The following is a 25,278-nucleotide window of genomic DNA, read 5'->3' on the forward strand; positions in this document are numbered from 1 at the left end:
GTGTATGTGATTGTATTTGAAGATGTATATTGGTTCATTGCTTCATATGATGAAAACCAGTGTAATCTTTATTAGTCAGCAGAATTACTAAGTCTAGCATGTTCTGTTTTTACAGGAACACAAGTGAAAGACTTGATGGGCGACAAACAAACAATCGGGCTGAAATACATGTAAGCCATTCTATTTAAGTTTTCAAGTGAAAGTACTGAGAGAAGTATTTGTTGGGAAGCTCCTCATTAATTGACACCTTGTGTGTGGTTTTGGGTGACTTCATCTGAAGGCACAAAATCTCTTCCCCTTCTTGCTATTGTAACTTCAATCTTTATATTTAAGCATCAAGAGATGTTTCTTTTGTTTAGTCTTTTTCTAAAATGAAATTATTTTGTTTGCAGGCTGCCATTAGAGCTGTTGAACAAGCAAAGGCCAAAAATATTTCAAACCTTATTGTCAAAACTGACAGTCAGTTCCTAATAAACTGTAAGTTATGTTTGTTTCTCCTGTGAATCAACTAATCTTTAACCTACTTAGTATTGGTGGATGTTATTCCCTAACTTCTTTCCTTTGGAATTCAAATATTTTACTTCTATCAGTGAATGTCCAGAGGAACTCTTAGTATTGTGTGTGACTGCATCCTATTGCAAAATTACTATATGTTAAGGTTGAAGCAGAAAATTGTGCGTGTGTTATTTTAGCACCAGATTGATTCTGATTGAACAAAGCAGACAATCCTGTTTTTTTTTTTCTTAAATGTATCTAGAACTACATTTATCCAATTTATCTATCCATTTTTAAGATGGTAGGGAGTGATTTGAGGGAGATCAGATTGCTATTTCTAGCATGTTAAGTAATTATAGAGCCCCCTCATTGGCCTGGGGATTAGGTATTTCCAGAATACCTCTTTTACAATATTCACCTTTAGCAGCAGGGCTTTTTACATGTAGTCTTCCAGGAACAAATTGGCAGGACTTACTACAGATATTTATTGGTCAGCTTCATTGTAGCAAATAGCAGCTGGATCTACACTTATCTTTGCTCTTCACAGAATATTTGTACAAGTATATCTGTTACAGGTAATATTTATGTGGAATACTTTCGTTTTTATTTTTCAGTTTGTTTATCAACTTCTCATTCATCATAATATTGTTATTTCTGTTTGTATAGCTGTGCTTGAGAAGACTCATTTAACCAAGTGAAACCATAGTCATGACCATTGCCAGTGTCGTGTAAATGGTACCTGTGAAATCGTAGTCGTGGCTGTTACTGGTGTCGTGTAAAAGGTACCCATGCCAGTAGCACATAAAAAGCACCCATTACACTTTCGGAGTGGTTGGCATTAGAAAGGGCATCCACCTGTAGAAACCATGCCAAATCAGACCTGGGGCAGCTCTCCAGCTTACCACTTCCAGTGAAACCATCTAACCCATACCAGCATGGGAAACACGTTAAATGATGATGATGATAGCCACACCCACATCTCTCAGGCATTACTTTATTAACCATACATATCTTGGAACTATTAGGTCATCCCATAAATAATGTGGTTTTTTTGTACTTATTTTATTTTTCAAAATTAAGATAAACAAAATTCTTTTTCAATCTAAAATATACTCTCCTTCATTTTCTACAATGCTCTTCCATCTATCTGGTAGACTTGCAAGGCCCCTCTTCCAAAATTCACTTGTCTGCGACGAAAAATACTCCTCCAGTACAGTTCTGACCTCATCTACAGAATTCCTATTTTTCCACCCAAATAATTTTGAAGACTGCAGAATAAATGATAATCAGATGGGGCAATGTCCAGTGAATATGGTGGGTAGGGCATTGTTTCCCATTCAAACTGCTCCAGCCTTTGGAATGTCATCCTTGCTATATGTGGCTGAGCATGATTCTGATGGAAGAACATCTTTTGTCTTGAAACCAAAGATAGTTGTTTTTCTTCTAGCGCTGACTTAAGTTGCTCAAGCTGCTCGCAGTAGATTTCCTTTGTTATTGTTTGGTTTGGGTTTAAAAGTTCAAAGTGGACTAAATCTTTCATATCCCACCAAACAGATAACAACACCTTATGTGGTACCAGTGTTTCTCCTTTCCCTACCCACTGTCTTCAGTGCTTGACATGTTTATAGAGAATCCATTTCTTGTCACCAGTCACCACTCGGTCCAAAAAGGTTCATCATGAGATGTGACAGTGAAGAAGAGCACACACTCACTCTCTGCACTGATTAGACTCAGGAAGTTTGTGAGGAACCCATTGACCTAATTTTCTGACTTTTCTGATGGCACACAGGTGTCAATGAATGGTTGAATGACCAAATCCAAGTTCCTCTGTTAGTTCCTCAACAGTTACGATGGGATTTCATTCCACCAGGGTTTGCAGGACATCCTCGTTGGGCTCTACAGATCTTCCAGAATGAGGCTCATCTTCTAGGCTGTAGTTTTTGGCTCAGAATTTCTGGAACCACTGTTGATACTGGCTTATGCTTATTTCTGAAACCCATATACTGCATTAATATACCTCGCACTTTCTGTTGCATTGTTGCCTTTATTGAACTTATAAAGTAAAATATACTGAATATGCTCCATTGTCATTTCCACCATAGCTTTGACAAAATAATTGTTAAAATCACATTGTACTCTTTAAAATTTGCACAAGGTAAAATTATGGTAAATTTTGATACTTTCACCTGCATGAATTTCACTAAGAAACAAAAACTCAGATTTTTTTGTGTGGAATCAAGTAACCTGACCTCCTAATATGCTGCAAACCCCTTATTTTTGTTCGGAAGAAAAGGAGTGGGTGGGAAACCGGACTCTCCCACTTCCCGGAATCATTGGAAATTCTTTTTTTTTTTTTGTGTTGAATGAATCATGGTGGCCTCCTAATATGCCATAAAACCCTTGATCCGGAAAGCGGTGGTGTGGAGATGGAACCTTTGTTAATTTACTACCCACATCCTTGGGAAGTACACCCACACGATTTTCACTAAAAAAAAAAAAAAAACTTGGATTTTCTTTGTGGAATCAAGTACCCTGACCTCCTAATATGCTGCAAAAAACTAGAGCCCTGTGGAATCATTCTTTTATTTGTTTCAGTTATTTGACTGCAGCCATGCTGGAGCACCGCCTTTAGTCGAACAAATCAACCTCAGGACTTATTGTTTGTAAGCCTAATACTTATTCTATCGGTCTCTTTTGCCGAACCACTAAGTTACGGGTATGTAAACACACCAGCATCAGTTGTCAAGTGATGGTGAGGGGACAAACAGACACACAAACATACACACACCCACACACACACATATATATATATATATGACAGGCTTCTTTCAGTTTCCGTCTGTCAAATTCATTCACTAGGCTTTGGTCAGCCCAAGGCTATAGTAGAAGACACTTGCCCAAGGTGTCACACTGTGGGACTGAACCATGTGGCCACTCCTGCACCTATCTTTTTTTCTTATATTGAATGAATTACAGTGACCTCCTAATATGCCATAAAACCCTTGTTTTGGTCCGGAAAATGGGGTGGGTGGGGTGGAACCCTCAGAAATTTCACCCCCACCCCATTTTCAAATATTTTTTGCTGTTTCTTTCTTTACCCATATCTTTTAGATAACATTTTGCAGAAATACTTTTTCGAGAGTGTGTTTGTGGATTACATTAGATTGAAAATTCAAAGAAGTTTGAAATGAATAAGTGAAAATGCAGAGGTTATAGAAGTTAGTGGTAACGAAGTCTGCGGAGAAATAAAGAATGATAAATAATTCATCTAAAAAAACACGTTAGAGTTTGTGTTAGTGTGTGAAACAAGTAAAAGTACAATATTAAAATAAAATATCTTTTTCATACCTCTTAGAATCCCCGTTTCTTTTTTCCAAACAAAAATAAGGGGCTTGCAGCATATTAAGGGTTCAGGTTACTTGATTCCATGCAAAAAATCCAAGTTTTTTATTTTTCTTAGTGAAAATTGTGTGGATGAAAGTATAAAAATTTACCAAAATTACTACCTGCTTTTATAGCAAGTTGATGCTGGTAGTTTATCCCGTCCCTTTCTGACTTTTGGTTCTTGCAATTGAAAAAATTGCATTATTTATGGAATGACCCAATAAATATTGATTTCAAATTTGGGCATAAAACCAGCAATTTTGAAGGAGGGGCAAGTCAATTACATCAACCCCAGTGCTCAACTGATACTTATTTTATTGACCCCAGAAGGATGAAAGGCTAAATCAACTTCAGTGGCATTTGAACTCAGAACATAACGACAGATGAAGTGCTGCTAAGCATTTTGTCTAGCATGCCACCTTTATGTTGGAACTAAATATTTCAAAATATTTTTGCGTGGCTGTGTGGTAAGAAGTTTGCTTGTCAACCAGATGGTTCTTGGTTCAGTTTCATTGTGTGACACCTGGGCAAAGATCTTTATACAATAGTCCCAAAGTGACCAAAGTCTAGTGTGATGGAACCTGAAAGCAGAAAGATGCCCGACACACACAAATGTGTGTTACTGTCTTTTTGTCTTGACATAGTGTGATAGTTGTAAACAAGTGTCATTGTCATGCAAGCAGTGTCCTTTGTTTCTCGTCTTCTATGGTCTTGAGGAAATATTACTTTACTTAGAAACAGGTGAGGGTTGACAATAGGAAGTGCATCTGGCTGTAGAAAATCTGCCTTAACAATTTTAGTCTGATCCATGCAAGTATGGAAAAATGGATGTTAAATTATGATGATGATGATGATGATTTCTCTGGTGTTTTACCAATACTAACACTTTGCTGTCATTATTGACTTCCATGATAATTACTTTGTGTGTTTGTGTGTCTTAATCATGAGAGAAGTGGGGTCTTAACCTGTGCATCAATACTTCAGTGCTTGCAATAAATTTAAATTAAAAGGAACCAAGAGACTAACACAAATGCTTGCAACAGAATAAGTTAGAGGCCATTAGTGACCAGAAGGTTGTGTTATGCTGGGTGGGATTTTAGGCCTAAGACAATAATGTTAAATCTGTTCCTTCTCTCCCTCACACCAGGTATAACTAAATGGTTGGAGGGTTGGAAAAAGAAGAACTGGATGAAATCAAGTGGAGAAGAAGTGATAAACAAAGAAGATCTGCAGGAATTGGACGAGAAATTGGAGGGAATCAATGTTAAATGGGTAAGTTTAAGCAGGACAAACTGGGAAGCTAAAAGAGAACTCTATCATGACATCTAAACCAACTGAAGGATTTGATTGTGTGTGTGTGAGAGAGAGAGAGAGAGAAAGAGTGAAAATGTGTTTTATTATGTGCTTTGTTTTTTTTTCCATTGTGGTTTAATTAGAAGAGGTTAAGATTACTTATCAAAGTTTGTAAAGATTTTGGCAAGAGATTAGAAAATCTGACTAATTTTGGAGGAGAGAAAATTTTCAGTCTGTGCTTTTTACCTTTCCTACTGATCATCTTGATGATATAGTAGAAGTTGATGATGGTAGGAGGGGTTTCTTCCATATGTTGCAGATTGTGTTAGGTTTGGTTGTGTGAGCAGTGTGGAAGGACATATCTGAGAGAATGGTTTCAGTCCCACATTTAACTGTCTGATGAGTCAGGGGTGAAACATATGTTGTGAAGGGTCAGTGTAGAACTGGTAGAGTGTCAACCAGTGAGTTCAGGTACCAGAGAACTGGCAAGGGTTGTTGTGCTTTGATTAGCCATAAGTTGGAGGATTCTGTAAGGGGCAAAGACTGAAAATTCTGTTGTTTTAACCCCAGATCAACCCTAATTGAACAGACTTATGATCAAAGGTATTCTAGCCATGGCCATGCATCTTTTCTGAAGTGTGTCCTATTCCAAGATAGTAGGGTGTGATTTAAGAGAAATTTGGCTATTTCTAGCAAGTTGTTATTACATAGATGCTCTCTCCTCCCTTCTCTTTGATTATGAAGTAAAAGTTTTGAGGTGAGAAATAGATCAATAATTTTTGAATGTTTAATTTTATGGATTTGGGCAGGTGACAACACAAATTAGTGCAAAATTTAGGGATGAAAAACTGCTCATCCTCACCAGTAGCTGCATTGGTGTAGGAGGAGTGAGAGAGGAAAGAAATGTGATGAGAATAAGTACAAAGAAAGGTGAGGCAAGATGTCATCAGTGTAAAATAATTGGTAGTTGAAATAATGTTGATGTTGGAGATGTTTGAGGAAAAGTAGTGGCTATAAAGAAACTTAGAAGAGAGCAGAGAGACTTAGGGCCACAGTAACTGGAAGTCTTTTTGCTTACACTCTCTCCCCTTCTCATCTGGTTATCAGCCAAATAATACTTTTCAGTGTGTGAAGGTGGAATATAGAATGTAGTCTGAACAACAGATGGATTGGAGATAGATGAGAAATAGTTGGCTCAGAAAAAAATAAAATTTGAATGAGGGAGGAGAAAAGCAAGTATGCATATGTATACCCCTGCCACACACATCGCTAACTCTCTTTAGTTTGTTTCAACTACTGAATGAACTAGCACAAAGAATTACAAGGTTGCAGATGATCTGTTCTCATTGACAGATTGTCAAAGAACTCTACAAGAAATAAATGTCATTTTAATCTCTGATCAAAAATTTGTGTAGATGCCTAGAAAATTTCTCATGTCTAAAGATGTTAGTAATAACTTTCTATTATTCAAAGAAATTAGAACCTTTTCTTTAATAACCAAAACAGTTGTTATTATATATTGCCTAGCACTTAGAAGAAAGGAGTTTTAAAAAATATAATGTATTTGAATGGTTGTTTTTAATTTAAAAAACACTACTTTATGAATGAATCAATGGTTAAAATTTTAGACATGAATTTGAAATAGAAACAGCAAGATGTCTACTTACCTCTTTTGAGAGAAATGTTAGTATAATTAGTAACTTGATTAACCAGGGAATGATCAGTACTTAATAACAAACCAGTGGGACTGGTTTATTGTTATTAGAATTATTATTAAAAGAAAGAAAATTGTTGGCCTTGTGCCAAAATTAGAAAGAATTATCAATATTAAGGTTCATAGAAATGAATTGTGTTCATGGCCCTTGTAGGCCCGCTAGGAATGGTTAAGTTGGCTGCTTCAAGTTGATTGCTACAGAAAGAACTAGGGCAGGAAGGGAATTCCAGTGGGATGTTATTCAGGGAAGGGAGGGACTTGGAAATGATTATTGTAGACCTGGGAATACAATATGCGTGTTTCAAATTGGTACTAATAATGTTTAGAGATTTTTAAAATTATCATTTTATTTAATTTTATAGTTTAATGAGAGTTTCTCTAATTTCTATTCTCAGTTTCCGCATAGGAGTACAAAAATAGATAGGCTGTGGATAGCCTCCTCTTCTTTACATCAACAAATAAATATAAAAATTATTTTGATTTTATATTATTTCTATTTCCTAGGTCCATGTGGATGCTCATTGTGGAGTGGCTGGAAACGAAGCTGCTGACAAATTGGCCAATAAAGGAGCAAAACTCCCTCTACCCAAGTAGATTTTCCTGCATGTTGTTATTCGGAATGTCAACAAATGATATATCGTAAAGTCTCACACACACACACACACACACACACACACACACACACACACACACACACACACACACACACACACACTCTCTCTCTCTCTCTCTTGCACAGATATAGTGATAAGCATAGTCTTACAATAATACTTTCGAAATATCCTTTCACAGATATATAGTAGTATTTCTACAATAAAAGATATATCTATGTATTCATAATTTAGTTCATGTGGTTATTTCTTGTTGGTGTGTTAAATAATTATGGTAAAGTGGCATAATTAAAATATGTTTACAATAAAATAGCAGAGAAAATATAAAGACTCCAGTCACAAAGAAAAAGTGATTAGCCAGTCATCTGGCAAACAATGTGCTATTCCGATACTTTCAGTGGGTCTGTTTCTCTTTTCTGACCAAAATTAGTTTTTATGTCTGTGTATCATCATTATTTTTATATCCCCTTTTTCAGACAGGCATGGGTTGGACAAGACTACAACACTCGTAAATCTACCTGTCTATGATGGAGACATAAAATGAGGGAGGGAGGTCACAAGAGCAGTATGCATTGAGAAATGTATAAATAGACTTGATAGATTACTGGGTGATGTCTTAACGAAATCACATTATTGTTGGTGATACAGCATTCTATTGCAGCTACATGACGTGTTTGCGACTAAGTGACATGTGATGACAATTCACTCCCGAACTGAAATAAGCTCCTAGCCTCTGTATCCTGAACGGTTATGTGGACCACTCCTAACAAAAGCCAAACCTTCCTTCAATCACTACATAAAAAGTATTAAGAAAAAAAATGTTATTTAAATATACTTTTATTTTAGTTGTTTACACTATATTACGCTGGCTTATAGTCTTATACATTCAAAGTTCACAAATTTCCTTATTTAAATTGTGAATCATATTCCTTTCAATAATATCAAAATGATTATCAAACTTCTTTGTAGACGATATTTTCTTGTTTGGTCAACACTAATTTTCAAATTACTGGAGTCCTTTGCTCTACTCATAGTGACATATAATTGGCTGTGTGTAAACATCAGAACAGGTAAAAATACTCCTACACGATCTAAAGTCTGGCGTTGTGCCTTGTTTACTGTGAATGCATGAGTGGAATCTTTAGGAATCTGCTCATCTACGATGGGAAATAAAGGAATAGTATCACAAATCTAAACCCTCTAAATTCACGAACTATATGGAGAGGGGAATCCAGAATTAATCCTCATCACTGGAATTTTAACAAAAAAAAAAAAAAATCAAAGGTAATTTATTGATACAAAACTCGATATCCACTAAATAATCATACTTCTTCACATTTTTTCCTATTTACCTCCTTTGTAATCCAGCCATTTGACCATGAAAAGGAAGGACACAACACGCATTATAAGTTGACTTCCTTTTGCTTCTTTTATTAGTTATCTCCCCCGTAATTTTTATTTACACTTTTACGCCTGTAAACTTAACAATTACTTCCAGTAATAATCGTAATTTTTCACGTTTTTTTCACTAAAAACTTACCTGATTACCTCTTTCATAATCCTGAAAAACATTGGTCCAGCTGTTTGATCATGAAGAGGGCACAGACAGATGGATATAACGCCCATTATAGTAAAATGATATCCTTCCTGTCACCAACTCTTTTGTTTTTTTCTTTTTTATTCCACTTGAGCTATAGGATGCATTGTTTATGGGGGGTGGGGTGGAAATGAAACATCCCCATTGCCCAAATGGGAATAAACACGCACAATAGGCTTCCATCTCTCAAATTTACTCATAAGGCATGATTTTGTGTGTGAATGTCATTATCATAATCATTTAATGTCCATTTTTTTCCTTGCTTGCATGTATCAGAAAGAATTTGTTGAGGCAGATTTTCTGTGATCAGATGCCCAAGGTAATATTTCTTCATGGCCAGACTTGCTTTTTGCAGAATACGGGGAAACAAACAACCTCACTTGTACGATGATGATGCTCATTTACAACCAACATCTGATGTCTAGACAAAGGTACACACACATACATGTGTGAGTATGTATATATATATATATATATGTGTGTGTGTGTGTGTGTGTGTGTGTGTGATGGATTCTCTCATTGTGAACATCAAATGCAGGTTCAGTAAAATAAAGCGGTAATCATGTTCTATGGACACAAATGTGTCTCTTGAGGCCTGCTAGTTCTCTCAAACCTTTTGACAAATGAAACAAGTTAAGGGCTCAGTTTGCTTGAGCGCTTATTGATCATTACTACATGTTTTCTTGAGTTGGAGGCAAGGCCTGTTTTGCTCCATGCTACAGAACTAGTGACAGGTAAGGTCTTCATCTAAAACAGTATTTTGCCACTATACCTTCATGCTTGCACGAAGTTGGTCCCGATGCTGGAGTCAACTTTGTTCAAATCTTGAACTGAGGAGAAGCAGGACCTGCACCGTGTCCTGTGTTCTGATGCTTTGCTTTACTTTCTATCTTTTACTTGTTTCAGACATTAGACTGCAGCCATACTGAGGCACCTCCTTGAAAAATTTTTAGTCAAATGAACTAACTCCAGTACTTATACTATTGATCTCTTTTGCCGAACTGTTTAGGGGGATGTAAACACACCAACACCAGTTGTCAAGCAATAGTGAGGGATAAACACAGACACAAAGACACTCACGCACACACACATATATGCATCCAGTGTAAGCTTTGGACACATAAAAGGTGCAGCAATATCAGGGGAAAATTAGGTACAATGAACGCTGAAAATGGGCAGAAAATAGACTCCATCAACTGCCAGGGAAGCAAGCTAGAGATAGTAGATAGCTTCTGTTATCTAGGTGACCAAGTTAGAAGTGTAGGTGAATGCTCTGAGAGTGTAGCTGTGAGAATATGCTCATTTATTCATTCATTTATCTAATTTTATCATAAACCGAAAACTGTTTAGTCTTCCATGCCATATGTTTAGAGAAAAAACTTAAGATCCCTTTGCTCAACCTAACTCTCTCTCTCTTTCATGCTCATTTATTATTATCATTTATCATTCATTTATCTAATTCTATCACAGTTTGGCTGACTGAAAACTGTTGGTTATAGCTCTAGTTAAGAATTCAAATGCCCAATTCTATCTCATTATCATCATTAATATTTTCTCATACCGGCAGCCTAAGTTTTTTACTGTTTTGTGGTGCCCAATTCTCTCTCATTATCAGAATTACTATTCTTTCACTCCGGCAGTGGCAATGTTAAACCCATTCGTTCAATTATGTTACCCTAAATCCCAAAATGCGCCAGCCCTTCCCACCCCCATCATCTGTACCGGAAGACTCTATCCTCTGATCTTTATCGGATGTCTCTCCCATGAACACCTCCAAAGGCTTAATGTTCCCCCATCCCTACTTAGGGTTTATCTCTTATGTAATGTAGTGATTATGTAATGCATAAAATGATGGTGTAGTGTATGCAGGCTGAAGGCTATTGTATGATTATGAGTTCTACCAAATGTGAGCTTTCTTTTCAGGGACATGACGCTGCTGTTCCCCATCCCAGGGTCTTGTGGGCCCACACCCTCAGAGTTGGCACATTGAAAGGTAGGTCTGGTGCGATTGTTGAGATGCTTGAACAGAGACGTGTAGATTTGTGCTGCGTCCAAGAAGTAAGGTGGAGAGGAAGTTCTGCTAGGTTCCTCACAGGCAAAGAACATAGGTATAAGATTTTCTGAGCAGGGAACACTGATGGGGTCGAGGGCATGGGTATACTTCTTGCAGAGAAATGGGTTGATGAGGTAGTCAGAATCTGTGATAGAATACTTAAGATTAGATTTGTGCTGCAACATGGGTTAGCAACCATTATCTTGGCCTATGTCCCTCAGCCAGGACTACCTGATGAACAGAAAGACTGATTTTATGACACCCTCTTGCAGACTATCTCATTGACGAATGACGGGGATCTTGTCTTTGTGGCTGGTGACTTCAATGGGCATGTTGGACAACATGCTTGGGGCTTCCATGGCGTACATGGAGGCTATGGTTTTGGTTCCTAAGGAGGGAACCAAGCTGCTGGAGTTCTGCAATGCAAATGATTTTATGGCTTGTAATACTAACTTCAGGAAACCTGCCAGTCACGTATTCACTTATTGATCTGGTGGACACACTAGTCAAATTGATTACCTCGCCAGGAAATGGGAAAGATGACTAATTATAAATGCCAAAACCTTCCCAGGTGAAGAATGCACCCCACAAAATAGATTAGTAGTTAGCGACTTCAGGATCAGGGCTAAATGGATGCCCAGAAGATGACCAGCATGGAGGAGAAGGGTCTGGAAGCTTAAAGATCCTGTGAATGGACAGATATTTAGAGACGTATTACTCAAAGTTTTTGACGAAATAGAGGGGGATATAGCATTACATGATGTGGAAGACAACTGGAGGTTCCTACAGGACAACCTGTTGAGGGCTACTGACCAGATCTGTGAATGGTGCAAAGTCCCCTCTCGACCCAAGGTAATATGGTGGTGAAACAATGTAGTTGATAGGGCCATTAGGGAAAAGAAACAGGCATGGAAGGACTGGAAGAACGGTGGTAGCAGGGAACTGTATCAGATTGCCAGAAGGGAAGCTAGGAGACAAGTTTACTTAGCCAGAAGGGAAGCAGATAAGAAAAATTTGCCAATGTTCTGTGTCATGAGGACCAAAAACTTGAAGTGTTTTGTGTTGCAAGACAGTGTGTGAGAGAGAATCGTGATGTCATAGGAAAGAAATGTGTCTGCATGGATGATGGCTCGCTTACATTTAATGAGGCTGCAAAAAGAGAGACTTGGAGACACCACTATGAAAGGTTGCTAAATGAAGAGAATGAATGGGAGAAAGAGAGTCTGCCGAATGTCGACCCAACAGAGGGTCCAGCTATCCAAATTGACAGTACCTTGGTAGATGAAGCAATTAAGGGTATGAAGACAGGGAAAGCTCCCAGCCCATCAGGAATCTGCAGAGATGCTTAAAATATCTGGCAGTGTCGGCTATAGTCTAGTCACCCGTATAGTCAATCAGGTGATACATGAAAGAGTAGCAGCACCATAGTCAACTGCTACAAAAGTAAAGGTGATGCATTAGATACGAATAATAACAGAGGTATTAAGTGTTGGATCAAGTAATGAAAGTCACAGAGAAGGGAGAGAGTCAGTTCAGATGAGATACAGTTTGGGTTTGTGCCAGGGAAAAGCACCACTGATGCTATATTTCTGGTAAGACAACTGCAGGAGAAATACTTAGCCAAAGATAAACCTCTGTACCTGGCCTTCATTGACATGGAGAAAGCCTTTGACAGGGTCCCCTGATCCCTTATCTGGTGGTTAATGCAGAAACTAGGAATAGATGAGTCGTTAGTGAGAGCTGTATAAGCTATGTTTAGGGATGCTGTCAAATAGGTGGAGTTGTCAACAAGTATAGTGAAGAATTTCGGGTAGGGGTCCACCTAAGGTCAGTCCTCATCCCCCTCTTATTCATCATAGTCCTTCAGACAATAACAGAGGAATTCAAGACAGGATGCCCCTGGGAGCTCCTCTATGCTGATGACCATGCTCTAATAGCTAAGTCACTATCAGAACTAGAGGAGAAATTTCAGGTGTGGCAGCAAGGTCTAGAATCAAAGGGCCTTAGAGTTAACCTAGCAAAGACCAAAGTCTTAATATGTAGGGAGGCAGATAAATCACAAATCCCTTCAGGTAGATGGCCCTGCTTGATCTGCAGAAAAGGCGTAGGTAGAAAATCCTAAGATGTACCAGGTGTAAGCTATGGATACATAAGAGGTGCAGCAATATCAAAAGAAGGCTAACTGGGAAGATAGTTTTTGTGTATGGCAAATGCTCAGGGGCAATAAACACTGAAAATGTGCAAAAAACAGCTTCCTTCACATGCCAGGGGAAAAAACTAGAAGTAGTTGATAGCTTCCATTACCTAGGTGACCAAGTCAGTAGTCGGGGTGGATGCCCTGAGAGTGCAGCTACTAGAATAAGAATAGCCTGGGCAAAGTTCAGAGAGCTCCTACCTCTGCTGGTGACAAAGGACCTCTCACTCAGAGTAAAATGTAGACTGTATGGCGCATGTGTGCAAACAGTCATGCTACATGGCAGTGAAACATGGGCTGTGACTGCTAACGACATGCATAAGCTTGCATGGAATGAAGCTGGTATGCCTCCACTGGATGTGCAATGCAGTGTGTATACATGACAGAGTGTAAGTGCCCTGAGAGAAAAGTTGGACATAAGAAGCATCAGATGTGGTGTACAAGAGAGATGACTTACGCTGGTATGGTCATGTGTTGCGTATGGATGGAGACAGCTGTGTGAAAAAGTGTCACACTCTAGCAGTAGAGGGAATCTGTGGAAGAGGTAGATCCAGGAAGACCTGGAATGAGGTGGGCCTCACAGAGGCGATGACAAGTGACTGGGACCTTTGGAGATGTGCTGTGCTTGAGAAGACCCAGCAAGCCAAGTGAGACCATAACCGTGACCTATGCCAGTGCAGCATAACTGGCCCATCTAAGAGTACTCTTCAATCATTGGGCAATAAACTGCGTTTGCGAAGACGGATTGGTTGGCGTTAGGAAGGGCATCCAGCTGTAGATACTCTGCCAGATCAGATTGGAGCCTGGTGCAGCCTTCTAGCTTGCCAGCCCTCAGTCAATTCGTCCAACCCATGCCAGCATGGAAAGCAGATGTTAAACGATGATGATGATGAAAGTTCGGGGAGCTCCTACTCCTGCTGGCAACAAAGGGTCTCTCTCTCAGAGTGAAAGGTAGATTGTTTGATGCCTGTGTGCGAACAGCTATGCTGCATGGCAGTGAAACATGGGCTGTGACAACTGAGGACATGCATAGGCTTGAAATAAATGAAGCTAGTATGCTTCGATGGATGTGCAATGTCAGTGTGCATGTTCGACAGAGTGTAAGCATCTTGAGAGAAAAGTTAGGCATAAGAGGCATCAGATGTAGTGTGCAAGAGAGATGACTGCATTGGTATGGTCATGTGATACGTGTAGACGAGGACAGCTGTGTAAAGAAGTGTCATTCTCTAATTGTGGAGGGAACCTGTGGTGGAGGTAAACCCAGGAAGACAGGGAATGAGGTGGTGAAGCATGATCTTCGAACTTTGAGCCTCACAGAGGCAATGACTAATGACCGAGACCTTTGGCGATGTTCTATGCTTGAAAGGACCCATCAAGCTAAGTGCACTCATGCTGGTGGTATGTAAAGAACACTTTTCGAGCATTTGGCCTCATGGAGGCAATGTGGCTGAGTTCCTTTCAAGTGTTGGGCCTCATTGAGGCAATGACCAAGACCTTTGGCATTACATCATGCTTGAGAAGAAGACCCGTCAAGCCAAGCAAAATCAGTCGTGGCATGCAAATTGGCATCCATGCTGGTGGCATGTAAAAGCACCCCAGGTGTCACGCAAATGGCACCCATTACACTCTCGGAGTGGTTGGCATTAGGAAGCGCATCCAGCCGTACGAAACCATGCCAAATCGGATTGGAATCTGGTGCAGCATGCCAGCCCATGCTAGCATGGACAACAAACGTTAAATGATGATGATGAAATATATATATATATATATATATATGATGTGCTTCTTTCAGTTTCTGTCTACCAAATCCACTTACAAGGCTTTGGTTGGCTCAAGATGCTTGCTCAGGGTGCTACACAGTGGGACTGAACCCAAGATCACATAGTTGAGAAGCAATCTCTCATAGCTATGCATCTGTGTATGAATATATTTCTAGCTCCTTAAATTTATTATCTTCTATCTTCAATAACCTCACCGATATCTATACTTTTGTGCTTATTGGTTTCTCACATGATCATAAATTCTTATATTGATTACATTGGTCTGTAATATGTGTCTCTCTCTGCTATTTTATTGACTCCCAGGGATGTTGAAGTTTACCTCAAGAGATTTGAACACAATACAGAAAGAAGAAACTAAACACTGTAAGGCATCTACACCAATTGTTTAATATCATCTTTATATCCGTATATATATATATATATAAGGCAAGATGTGTGTGTGTGTGTGTGTGTGTGTACGTAAATGTAGTTTATGCACGTCCACAAATTAGCACGCATGTCACTCCAATTTTAGGAGGAGATTCGTCATGACCCTATCTGCATTTTCGTCAACTTTTTCTCTCAGAGGTACCCGCGTATAGCTGTAAAAATCGATTTTCAGCCATAACTTTTACCAATTTCAAAGTTTGCACCTGAAGGAGAGAGAGAGAAATTGTATGTTTGTGAGAGGGAGGGTGAAGGAGAGATACATCTTGTTTGCCAGCGTCGAACAAGAAAAAGTAAACAAAAAGTGGGAGAGGGCGAAATTTCTTAACAGTTGTGTGGTAAGCAGCAAACAACAAGCAAAAAGAAAAAAACCTTCTCTCTCTCTCTCCCTCCCTTACACACACATGCCAGTCATCTCTTTCTTTCTTTCTTTCTCTCTCTCTCTCTCTCTCTTTCTCTCACACACACAGCAACATTACACACAAAACACATGTTGCCAAAAATAAATAGACACTATCTTTTTATAGTGAGTATGCGAGACAGAAAGTGTGGTGTGTATGTGAAGTTCTTTTGTTAGTGTGAGAGAACAGCATGTGTGTGTGTGTAATGTTGCTGTGTGTGTGAGACAGGGAGAGAGAGAAAGAAAGAGAGATAACTGGCATGTGTGTGAGGGAGGGAGAGAGAGAGAGAAGGTGAGAGATAACTGGCATGTGTGTAAGGGAGGGAGAGCATGCTCTCTCTATCTCTTTCGCGTTCTTTCCCACTTCCCTAACCCAACACTTTTTACGGAAACTGCCGAATTGATGTAAACAAACCCATGTGGTCTGATTTTTACGTTTCTAGGTAATGTACCGTAAATCGCCATTTCCAAAATATATTTATTTTAAATCATTTATCCGTATATATATATATATATATATATATATATATATATATATATATATAAGGCAAGATGTGTGTGTGTGTATACAGGAATTTTAAGACTTTTGTTGGGTTTTTTTTTTCCATCGAGGAAAAAAGTGTTTTGTTGATATACAGACAACACACACACACACACATACGAACATGTATGCGTACAAAAAATATGTATGCAATTGGTGTACGTACGTGCGTGTGTGTATGTGTGTGTTGCTCATATATATATATATAAGTGGCTTAGCATATAAAAAATCTGAAAATTCAGAAAAAATTGTATTACATGTGTATAAGGGATGACCACTAGGTGGACATCCAATATGCTAGAAAGAGGTCATCAACGATCCAACCACAAAGAAAAATAATGTTCTCCAGAAAAATTTCGCAAAATGCCAGAACAGAACAAAATGAGAAATATACAGAATAAAGAATTATCTATGGACTGCTACAGTTTCGAACATTAATGTTTTACTTACGTAACATCCGTGTTCTCATATATATATATATATATATATATACTTAAGACTTACTTGTGATCTGAACAGAACCGCTTCTGACACAGAGAATCGGGAGCCCTTTTGGTCATTCTATTTTCCTTGCTGGAAGGGTTCCTAACCCATGGGCAAAGAGGGGTTAGATGATGGCGGTGGTATTTTCAAAGGGCTGACATGTGTAACCTGATCACCTTTGCCGATCAAACTCCCAACCCATGTGCTCCAGTTGCAACACTGATTCCGCCCAAATTTGACGTCATGTTACTTAGTTTGGTTTGAAATAAAGAACTTGATTAGCTTAATAATCCCAACTTAATCCCGGGCAAAGCTGGGCTATACTGCTAGTATTTTATATTACAGTTTGTGAGCTGTAGTGAACCAGTCATTCATTCACTGTATTTTTGACAGCAGAGTCTTGTTGTATGTAATGTATAGAGCAACTCCATTCAGAATTACAAGCCACCAGAATAGACGACAATTTTACAGTACAGTTTGCAAAGGAGACTATTCCATCACTGTATGGTTACAACTAAGTTAACTGGACTGTGGAAAGTTTGTTGGCCATAGAAGCAATGCAGTGCTTGTAACACTAATAAAAATTGTCCACCTATTGATTTGACCTACTGCTCTCCAATATATGAGACATTCTAAACATGAAAAAAATCTTAACACTGCCACCCAACAAAATACAAAAGTTCTTAAAAAGGTAGGCATATAACCAAATTACTTTTCATAAGGCGGATTTTTTTAAATGATTAAAAGAGAAAAAATAGGATCCATTACCCTCTTTTCAGAGTTGCTATGACTGATGAGAGGAACTTATTGTCAATTTTCACCCAAATACTTGCAACAGAATAAACTCTGCAAAAAGCATCCAAGGGTCACATGGTGTTTTGTTTACTTCTTTGTTTCTTTTGACCTTTGCAAGCCATCAGAGACCAACAATGCCATTAATATTCCATTTAAACTGTTATGAGTCAACAACTGTAGGACCAAAATTCCAGAGTGTCAATGTTCTGGGAAGAAAAAACAGCGTATAATGGTTAGTGTAGGACCAAAGGGGTTGGAAAGACAAGTGGGAAGAACAGGAACAACTAACTCCCAGGAAAAGATGCCATTATGATAGTGATAGAAAAGAGAGTTGAAACAGCACTGGTGTGCGCCAGAGGATGTCCATTAGTGTAACCAAGCTACAGAAATGTATTGCTGATAGAAACACATTTGAATTAAATGCCATCTTAGAGATTGATATAGTCTCATTGATGTCTCTAGAAATAAAAATAAAGGACATGAAATTCCTTGTGCTTTGATGATAAATGTGATTTATTAATTTATGGAAGTCTAACTGTAGGGAATCAAATACTTGGGTTTAGCTGTTGTATGCACAATGAAACAACAATGGATGATATATGCTGAAGCTGCAGATGGAAGGTACCCTATGGCAAATAAAGAGTAGAGAGTAATTAGGATTGTTTAATTTTTAGTAAGTCCTGTAGTAAATGATTTCCTTATTGTAAGTTTATAAATCAAGTGTTGTAAATGAGTTTCAAAATGAAAAGGCTATATCTCCACTTCTGATATGGTGATTAGCTTTTATAGATCTGATCTTTATGGAAAAACATCTTAAGGCTTGTCATTTTCATTGATTTTATTAAAGCTAATGACAAACTATCAACACCCACCATGAGAATGCTAAATCTTACAAATGAAATTTGAATTTCATTACTTGAACCTACTCATACCAAATTTATTAAACCCCTATCAATTGGTAACTGAAATATGCTATGCATATGTGGTTTTCAATTCTGTGGTTCAAGCATGAAGACATGAAACACAAACTAAAGTCTGAGGAAAAAAAAAATCAATACTATCATTATGTCCACTTCTCCATGGTTGCATGGCTTGGACAGAGTCTCCCTATCAAAGCATCTTGCCATTTGTTGCAATCTTAATAAAATCAGCAAGTTTGCATAAGTTCATATGTGGAAACATGAGAACTTGTGCAAAGGATTTTTCTGAAGAGAAAAATTTAACCCTTTAGCATTCATAGTACAGTAATAACAAACTTGTATCATTTATACTAATGCACAGGTACCCAACACTTGAAAGGAACTCAACCACTTTGTTTCTGTAAGGCCTGATGCCCAAAAGGAACTTGGCCACTTTGCCTCTATGAGGCCCTCATGAAAGGAACATTGAAAGGAACTCAGGCACTTTGCCTCCATGAGGCCCTCATGAAAGGAACTTTGCCTCTGTGAGGCCCAATGCTCGAACGGTGCTCTTTACATGCCAGTTATGTGACAACAACATCAGCCATGACTATGATTACACTTGGCTTGATGGGACTTCTGAAGCACAGCATATCAACAAAGGTCTCAGTCACTAGACATTGCTTCTGTGAGGTTCAAAGATCATGTTTCATCATATGTCTTCCTGGGTTAACCTCTACCACAGATTCCCTCCACAGTTAGAGATCAGCACTTCTTTACACAGCTGTCCTTGTCTATATGCATCACATGACCATACCAGCACAGTTGTCTCTTGCACACCACATCTGATGCCTCACTTTTCTCTCAAGATGCTTACATTGTCAAACATGTACGTTGACATTGTACATCCAGTGAAGCATACTGGCTTAATTTGTTTCAGGCCTACGCATGTCTTCAGCTGTCACAGCCCATGTAGCATCGCTGTTTGCACACAGGCATCATACAATCTGCCTTTCATTGTGAGATAGAAGCCCTTTGTTGCCAGCAGAGTTAGGAACTCTGGACTTTGCCCAGCCTTATCTTATTCTCAGTTACACTCTTGGAGCATCCCCTTCCACCACCAACTTGGTTCACCTAGATAATGGAAGCTAACTACTATCTCTAGCTTGCCCCCCCTGGCAGTTGATGGAGTCTATTTTCTGCCCACTTACAGCATTTTGTGTACCTGTGCATCTTCTGCATACAAAAGCTAGTTTCCCTGTTAACCTTCCTCTGATATTGATGCACCTTTTATGTGTCCAAAGCTTACATTGAGTGTATTTTATGGAGTTCCTACCGGAAAGGATTTCCGATTTGCCTACCTTCTTACTAAGACTTTGATTTTTGCTAGGTTAACTCTAAGGCCCTTCGATTCTAGACCTTGCTTCCTTACCTAGAACAACTTCTCCAGTTCTGGCAGTGACTCAGCTATTAGAGCAAGGTCATCAGCATTGAGGAGCAGCCTGTCTTAAAACCTCTGTTATTGTCTGGAGGACTATGATGAACAAGAGGAGGCTGAGAACTGATCCTTGGTGAACTCCTACTTGTACCCTGAATTCTTCGCTGTATTCATTGTCAACCTTCACCTTACTGGTAGCATCCCTGTACATAGCTTGTACAGCTCTCACCAACTACTCGTCTATCCTTAGTTTCCGCATTGACCATGAGATAAGGGCTTTCTCCAAGTCAACAAAGGCCAAGTACAGAAGTTTATCTTTGGCTAAGTATTTCTCCTGCAGCTGTCTTACCAGAAATATAGCATCAGTGGTGCTTCTCCCTGGCACAACACCAAACTGCATCTCTTCTAGGCTCCCTCCCTAATTAGTTGGGCTAAGGCTCTCTCCGTAATTTTCATTGCCTGATCCAACAATTTGATACCTCTGTAATTATTTCTAAGACATTACCTTTACCTTTGTAGCAGTTGACCTTGGTGCTGCTACACCAGTCATTTTGTATGACTCCTTTGTGAACCACAATACGGGTGACTAGACCATAACCTACACCACCAGATATTTTAAGCATCTCAGAGGTAATTTCTGATGGACTGGGTCCTTTCCCTGTCTTTATACCCTTAATTGCTTTATCTACCAGGGTGCTGTTGATTCAGGCAGCTGGTCCCTCAATTGGGTCAACATTTGGCAGACTCTTCTCCTTCCATTCATTCTCCACATTCAGCAGTCTTTCATCATAGCATTTTGAAGCCTCTTTCTTTGCATAATCATTAAATGCAAGTGCACCATCATCCATGCAGACACATTTCACCCTCTCCTATGACATCACAATTTTCTCGCACAAACTGTCTGGAAATCTGAAACACTTCGTATTTAAGAGCAACAATGCATCCTGCTACCTGGTGAGAATGTAATCAATCTGGCTAGTATAGCCACCTGATTGGTAGATTATCAGATGGCTGGTCAACTTCCCGAAGTTGGTGTTGCAGATCAATAGGTTATTTGCATCACAAAACACCAGTAGCCCTGTTCCCTCCAATTCCATGGCCCCCCCCATGTATACCATGGAAAATACTGGGCTGCCGTCTGATATGCCCATTGAAGTCCCCAGCCACAAAGATGAGATTCTTATCATTTGTCCTGGAGGTTGCCTGCTGGAGAATATCATAAAAATAGTCCATCTGTTCATTTGGTAGGCTCACTTGTAGGGTATAGGCAGAGATAATTGATGCTAAGCTATTCTGTAAGACTAGCCCAAGCTTAAGCACTCTATTGCTCACTCTGACTACTTCTATGACCTTATCCGCCCATTTCTCTGCAAGAAGTATACCTACCCCATCACTGTTACCTTCCCAGAAGATTTTATACCTATGTGTCTTGCCTGTGAGGAACATGGCTGAAGCTCCTCCCCACCCTACCTCTTGAATGCAACATACATCAACATGCCTCCATTCAAGCATCTCAACAATCCTGCGAGATCTACTTTTCAATGTGCCTATATTCACAGTGCCAGCTCTGAGAACTGGATAAGGGACATGGGAGGTTACATGGGCAGGAGAGATGGTATTGGGCACCTGAAAAGAAGGTTTCAGTGATCATTTGGCAACAAACATGTCACATCAGGTGGTCTTGCTTTAATCTACCATCATTCAAACATATTAAAATTGTTGTCCCTATTAAAGTGAGTAGCGTTGTAAATATAAGCATTACTGCTGCAAATATAAATAGGTCAATATATAAATTAATTATATAAATGATCTGCCATGGTTAGTCCATTATATGTAGGGAGAAAGAGGTAGATGGCTTGTTAATTTACTAATAATTTCCTAAGTAACATATCACCCTTTGGTACATGCAGTAGTGTAGGCAGTTGTTGGTGACGGGGAAGAAGGGAAGAAGGTATGCAAGTGTTCTGGTTCAGAAGCGAGGCAGAGCCCTGTAGGGGTTTCCAGTATTGAGAATAAATTTCCAGTATAGGTGGTGGGGGCACTGCAGACAAGCAATGGCCAGTTTACTATTGTTGAGGAGAGAGACATGACAACATTGGAGAGACATAAGTAAAACAAGAATACATACAAATTTTAGAGAACAATGGCGAAAACATTACAAAACAGTGACACAGAACTAAGATTTTAGGGAATTACAGTTTGAAGGTTATTTGAAGAATTAAATAGTTACAAGTCATGATAGTACATGTTGGTATAATGGGTTACATGATCGAACGAATGAATGAGGCAGTTAAAAAAACAAGAGAAAAATTCTTAGTTATGTATATTGCAAAACAACAGTGAATCAAGTGGTGTGAAAGTCTAAGAAAACATGTGCTAAAGATCCTTTATAAGAACCACAGCCAGAAGTGGTCAAATAAGGTGGTCAGTTTTATTTAAGGAAATGTTTGGCAACAAAACTATAATCAAAAAGGAAAATTTTTGTTTTTAGATTAAAACAATAAATCAGATTCATTTCTTTAAAATAATAATTTACATATTTTATTTACAGTTGGTAAAGAAACTGGACAACTTTGTTTGGACAGTATGAAATCTCTGATTTTGGCTATTCTGGTCAGTATTGTATTGGTCATGTTAGGTGTTTCATTTGATTATATTCTTAGCCAAATATACTCAGAAACCAAAGGAGTTCCTATCCACAATCTTGGTTATGTTTCTGACTAACATTAATAATATCTATGAGAAAAGCATGTATGTCACATCTCATTCCCTTATGAAATTTTTGGGGAGACAAAAACAGTTAAAAGACATTAGTATTTATTTACTTATATGAAGCATTGTAGCTTGATTTTATTTTTACATTGATTGTCTGGAAACTTTCAGACGACTGATTTTTCCAAACCAAGGGTGGTCACCTCTACATTAAATAAATTAAATTTACTTAATTAAATGAAGTATAGAGCTACCAAGTAAGCTAGTCTGGCAACTGTGAGAATTTGAAGTTCCTGTTCATAAAGTAGTGTGGATTACAAGAGGTTCTGGACCATCAGAGTCCGGAAAGTCAGTGTTGTACCTGTATTTATTCAGAACTTTAATATTACAAAAGATAGGGGACGGGAGCAAGTATTTGATATTCTTGTTTGTCACAAGGCTGGACTTCTTTCCAAACTATGTCAACATAAAAATGTCTTTCAACTAGATGCAGGGCGTTGTGTATGATGGTGTACCAAATTCAGTGTATTACTAGTATGTATTTTGGCACAAAGCCAAGGAAATGGGATACAATATATGACCTGGTGACTATTTTTTCAACCTGCAAGGCTGAAAGAGTCTCAGTGAGATTTGAACTCAGAAAATAAATAGATATATCTAAATATTGTCAGGTGCTTTATCCATTGTCATCAACCACCTTTATGTGTAATTCGATTTTTAAACAGATACAAGAACACACATTTCTAGGGAGGAGTGTAATTGACTCAGTTGATTCCTCCAGTAATTCATTGGTCCCAGAAGGATGAAGGGAAAAATCTGTCTTGGTTGAATTTCAATGAAAAAAGTTAAATGGTTGTAACTAAATATGATACAACTAATTCTCTCACTCCACGTCCAATTAACAATTGTTCCAAATCAGGAATAAAGCCACCTATTTCTTAAGGAAAGAGAGCTTATACCATTGAACCTAATCTCAAACAAATGATAGATAAAGTTGATTATGGTAATTCTACCAAACAACTGCCCCCTGCTACTAGTGGAACCAGCAGGCTTAAATTTGCCCTCATCTATTGTCTCACATACTGAAACCTATCATCCCTCTATGGGCAAGTAGTCAAGGCAACAACAATACATCAATGAATGTTCTACTACTACTACTACTACTACTACTACTACTACTAATAATAATAATAATGAAGAATTTCTAATATCGGCACATGGCTTTCAATTTAGAGGAGGAGTGTGGTTGATTACAGCAACCCCAGTATTTGATAAGAAATTTATTTTATTAATCCTTGGAAGGACAAAAGGCAAAGTTCATCTTAGAGGGATTTGATTGCAGAACGTTAATCAGCTTTAACTAAATGCAGCAAAGCATTTTGTCCAACACTAAAGATTCTCCCACCCATCATCCTCTATTAATAATTGCTTCCAATATAGGCACAAGGCCAGAAATTTACATTGAGGAAACAGTTAATTATATTGCCTCCATAATACTTACCAAAAACTTTATTTTCCTTAACCGCACCAAAGGATGGAAGGTAAAGTTGACACCAGGGGGATTTAATCTTAGAATCTAAAAGGTTGTATTGAAACACCACAAGGTATTTTATTTGTCATGAATCCACATCTCTCTAGTATTAAAAGTCCGTCAGAGTTCATATTTAGAATGGAGGGACAGGAAGTTGTGACATTTAGATATATTAGCAAAGTAGGTTAAGTACTTTCTGCATAAAACTGAAACTAAACTGAAGACTAAGGTCAACCATGCACAGCTGGTGATATGTTTATGATGTTTATGATGTTTATGCCTTTATTAAATCTTTAGTAGCATAAACAAAATGGCTTCATTCAGAATGTAAAAAGGTAGTATTCTAAATATCAATATGTGTATAGTGCAATGTTTGATAATATAAATAATAATTGATTTTAATGCTGGTAAGGAGGTCGTTATATTCATGTATCTCTGAAGAATGTTGGTGTACCATCTTGTTAATAACCTCTACTAAATATGCAAAATAGATTCTGTAATCATTGGTCAGCCTTAACCATACAAAAGTTGTGACATTCATGCCTTATCTAAGGACAGGAAAAAGATACAACTGTGAATCAGATGATTTCTGAATTAAGCCAATTGAGATTGGGGAAAGGAAAAAGTAGTTTGTGCTATCTATTTGGGGTTTTCCTAAGAGCACCAAGTCTGAACTGTTTCTGCAGAGAATTCATTTGCCAAGGAGACAGCTGTACATTATTTGTTATGATGAATTCAGGTTGTCCATTATGGTATCAACTTGTTTTAGTTCTGGAAATATAAAATTTTTAAAAAATTCAATTTAAGAATGGAAAAAAAAATTGAAGAAATCCAATCACAGTAATCATAAATCTTGCTTTAAAATTAGTTTTTCCAACTTGGAAATGAGCAAATGTCATCTCATATTTGTGGCATAATATCCAGAGACAAA

At 38.3% G+C, this 25,278-nt stretch overlaps 2 protein-coding genes across 6 annotated transcripts in view; one reads left to right on the plus strand and one right to left on the minus strand.

The window, feature by feature from the left end:
• LOC106875333 (ribonuclease H1) overlaps positions 1–7,726 on the plus strand; it is a 39,644-nt gene extending 31,918 nt beyond the window's left edge. For both annotated transcript variants that reach the window (XM_089362613.1, XM_089362612.1), the window contains exons 5-8: positions 116–170; positions 393–477; positions 5,027–5,151; positions 7,391–7,726. In XM_089362613.1, the coding sequence (XP_089218739.1) occupies positions 116–170; positions 393–477; positions 5,027–5,151; positions 7,391–7,480 (355 nt within the window). In that variant the 3' untranslated portion in view covers positions 7,481–7,726. The remainder of the gene's footprint in view (positions 1–115; positions 171–392; positions 478–5,026; positions 5,152–7,390) is intronic.
• Positions 7,727–15,490: 7,764 nt separating this feature from the next.
• The window catches only part of LOC106875317 (COMM domain-containing protein 4), a 38,262-nt gene continuing 28,474 nt past the window's right edge, over positions 15,491–25,278 (minus strand). For 2 of the 4 annotated variants that reach the window (XM_014923407.3, XM_089362618.1), the window contains exon 9: positions 22,473–25,118. In XM_014923407.3, coding sequence (XP_014778893.1) covers positions 25,072–25,118 — 47 coding nt within the window. In that variant the 3' untranslated portion in view covers positions 22,473–25,071. Of the gene's footprint in view, positions 15,755–17,740; positions 17,974–22,472; positions 25,119–25,278 lie in introns of those variants that run through there. The other 2 variants (XR_016244269.1, XR_016244270.1) reach the window with 2 other exon arrangements.

Source organism: Octopus bimaculoides, chromosome 14, assembly GCF_046866305.1.
Source record: "Octopus bimaculoides isolate indiv1 chromosome 14, ASM4686630v1, whole genome shotgun sequence".
NCBI lineage: Eukaryota > Metazoa > Mollusca > Cephalopoda > Octopoda > Octopodidae > Octopus > Octopus bimaculoides.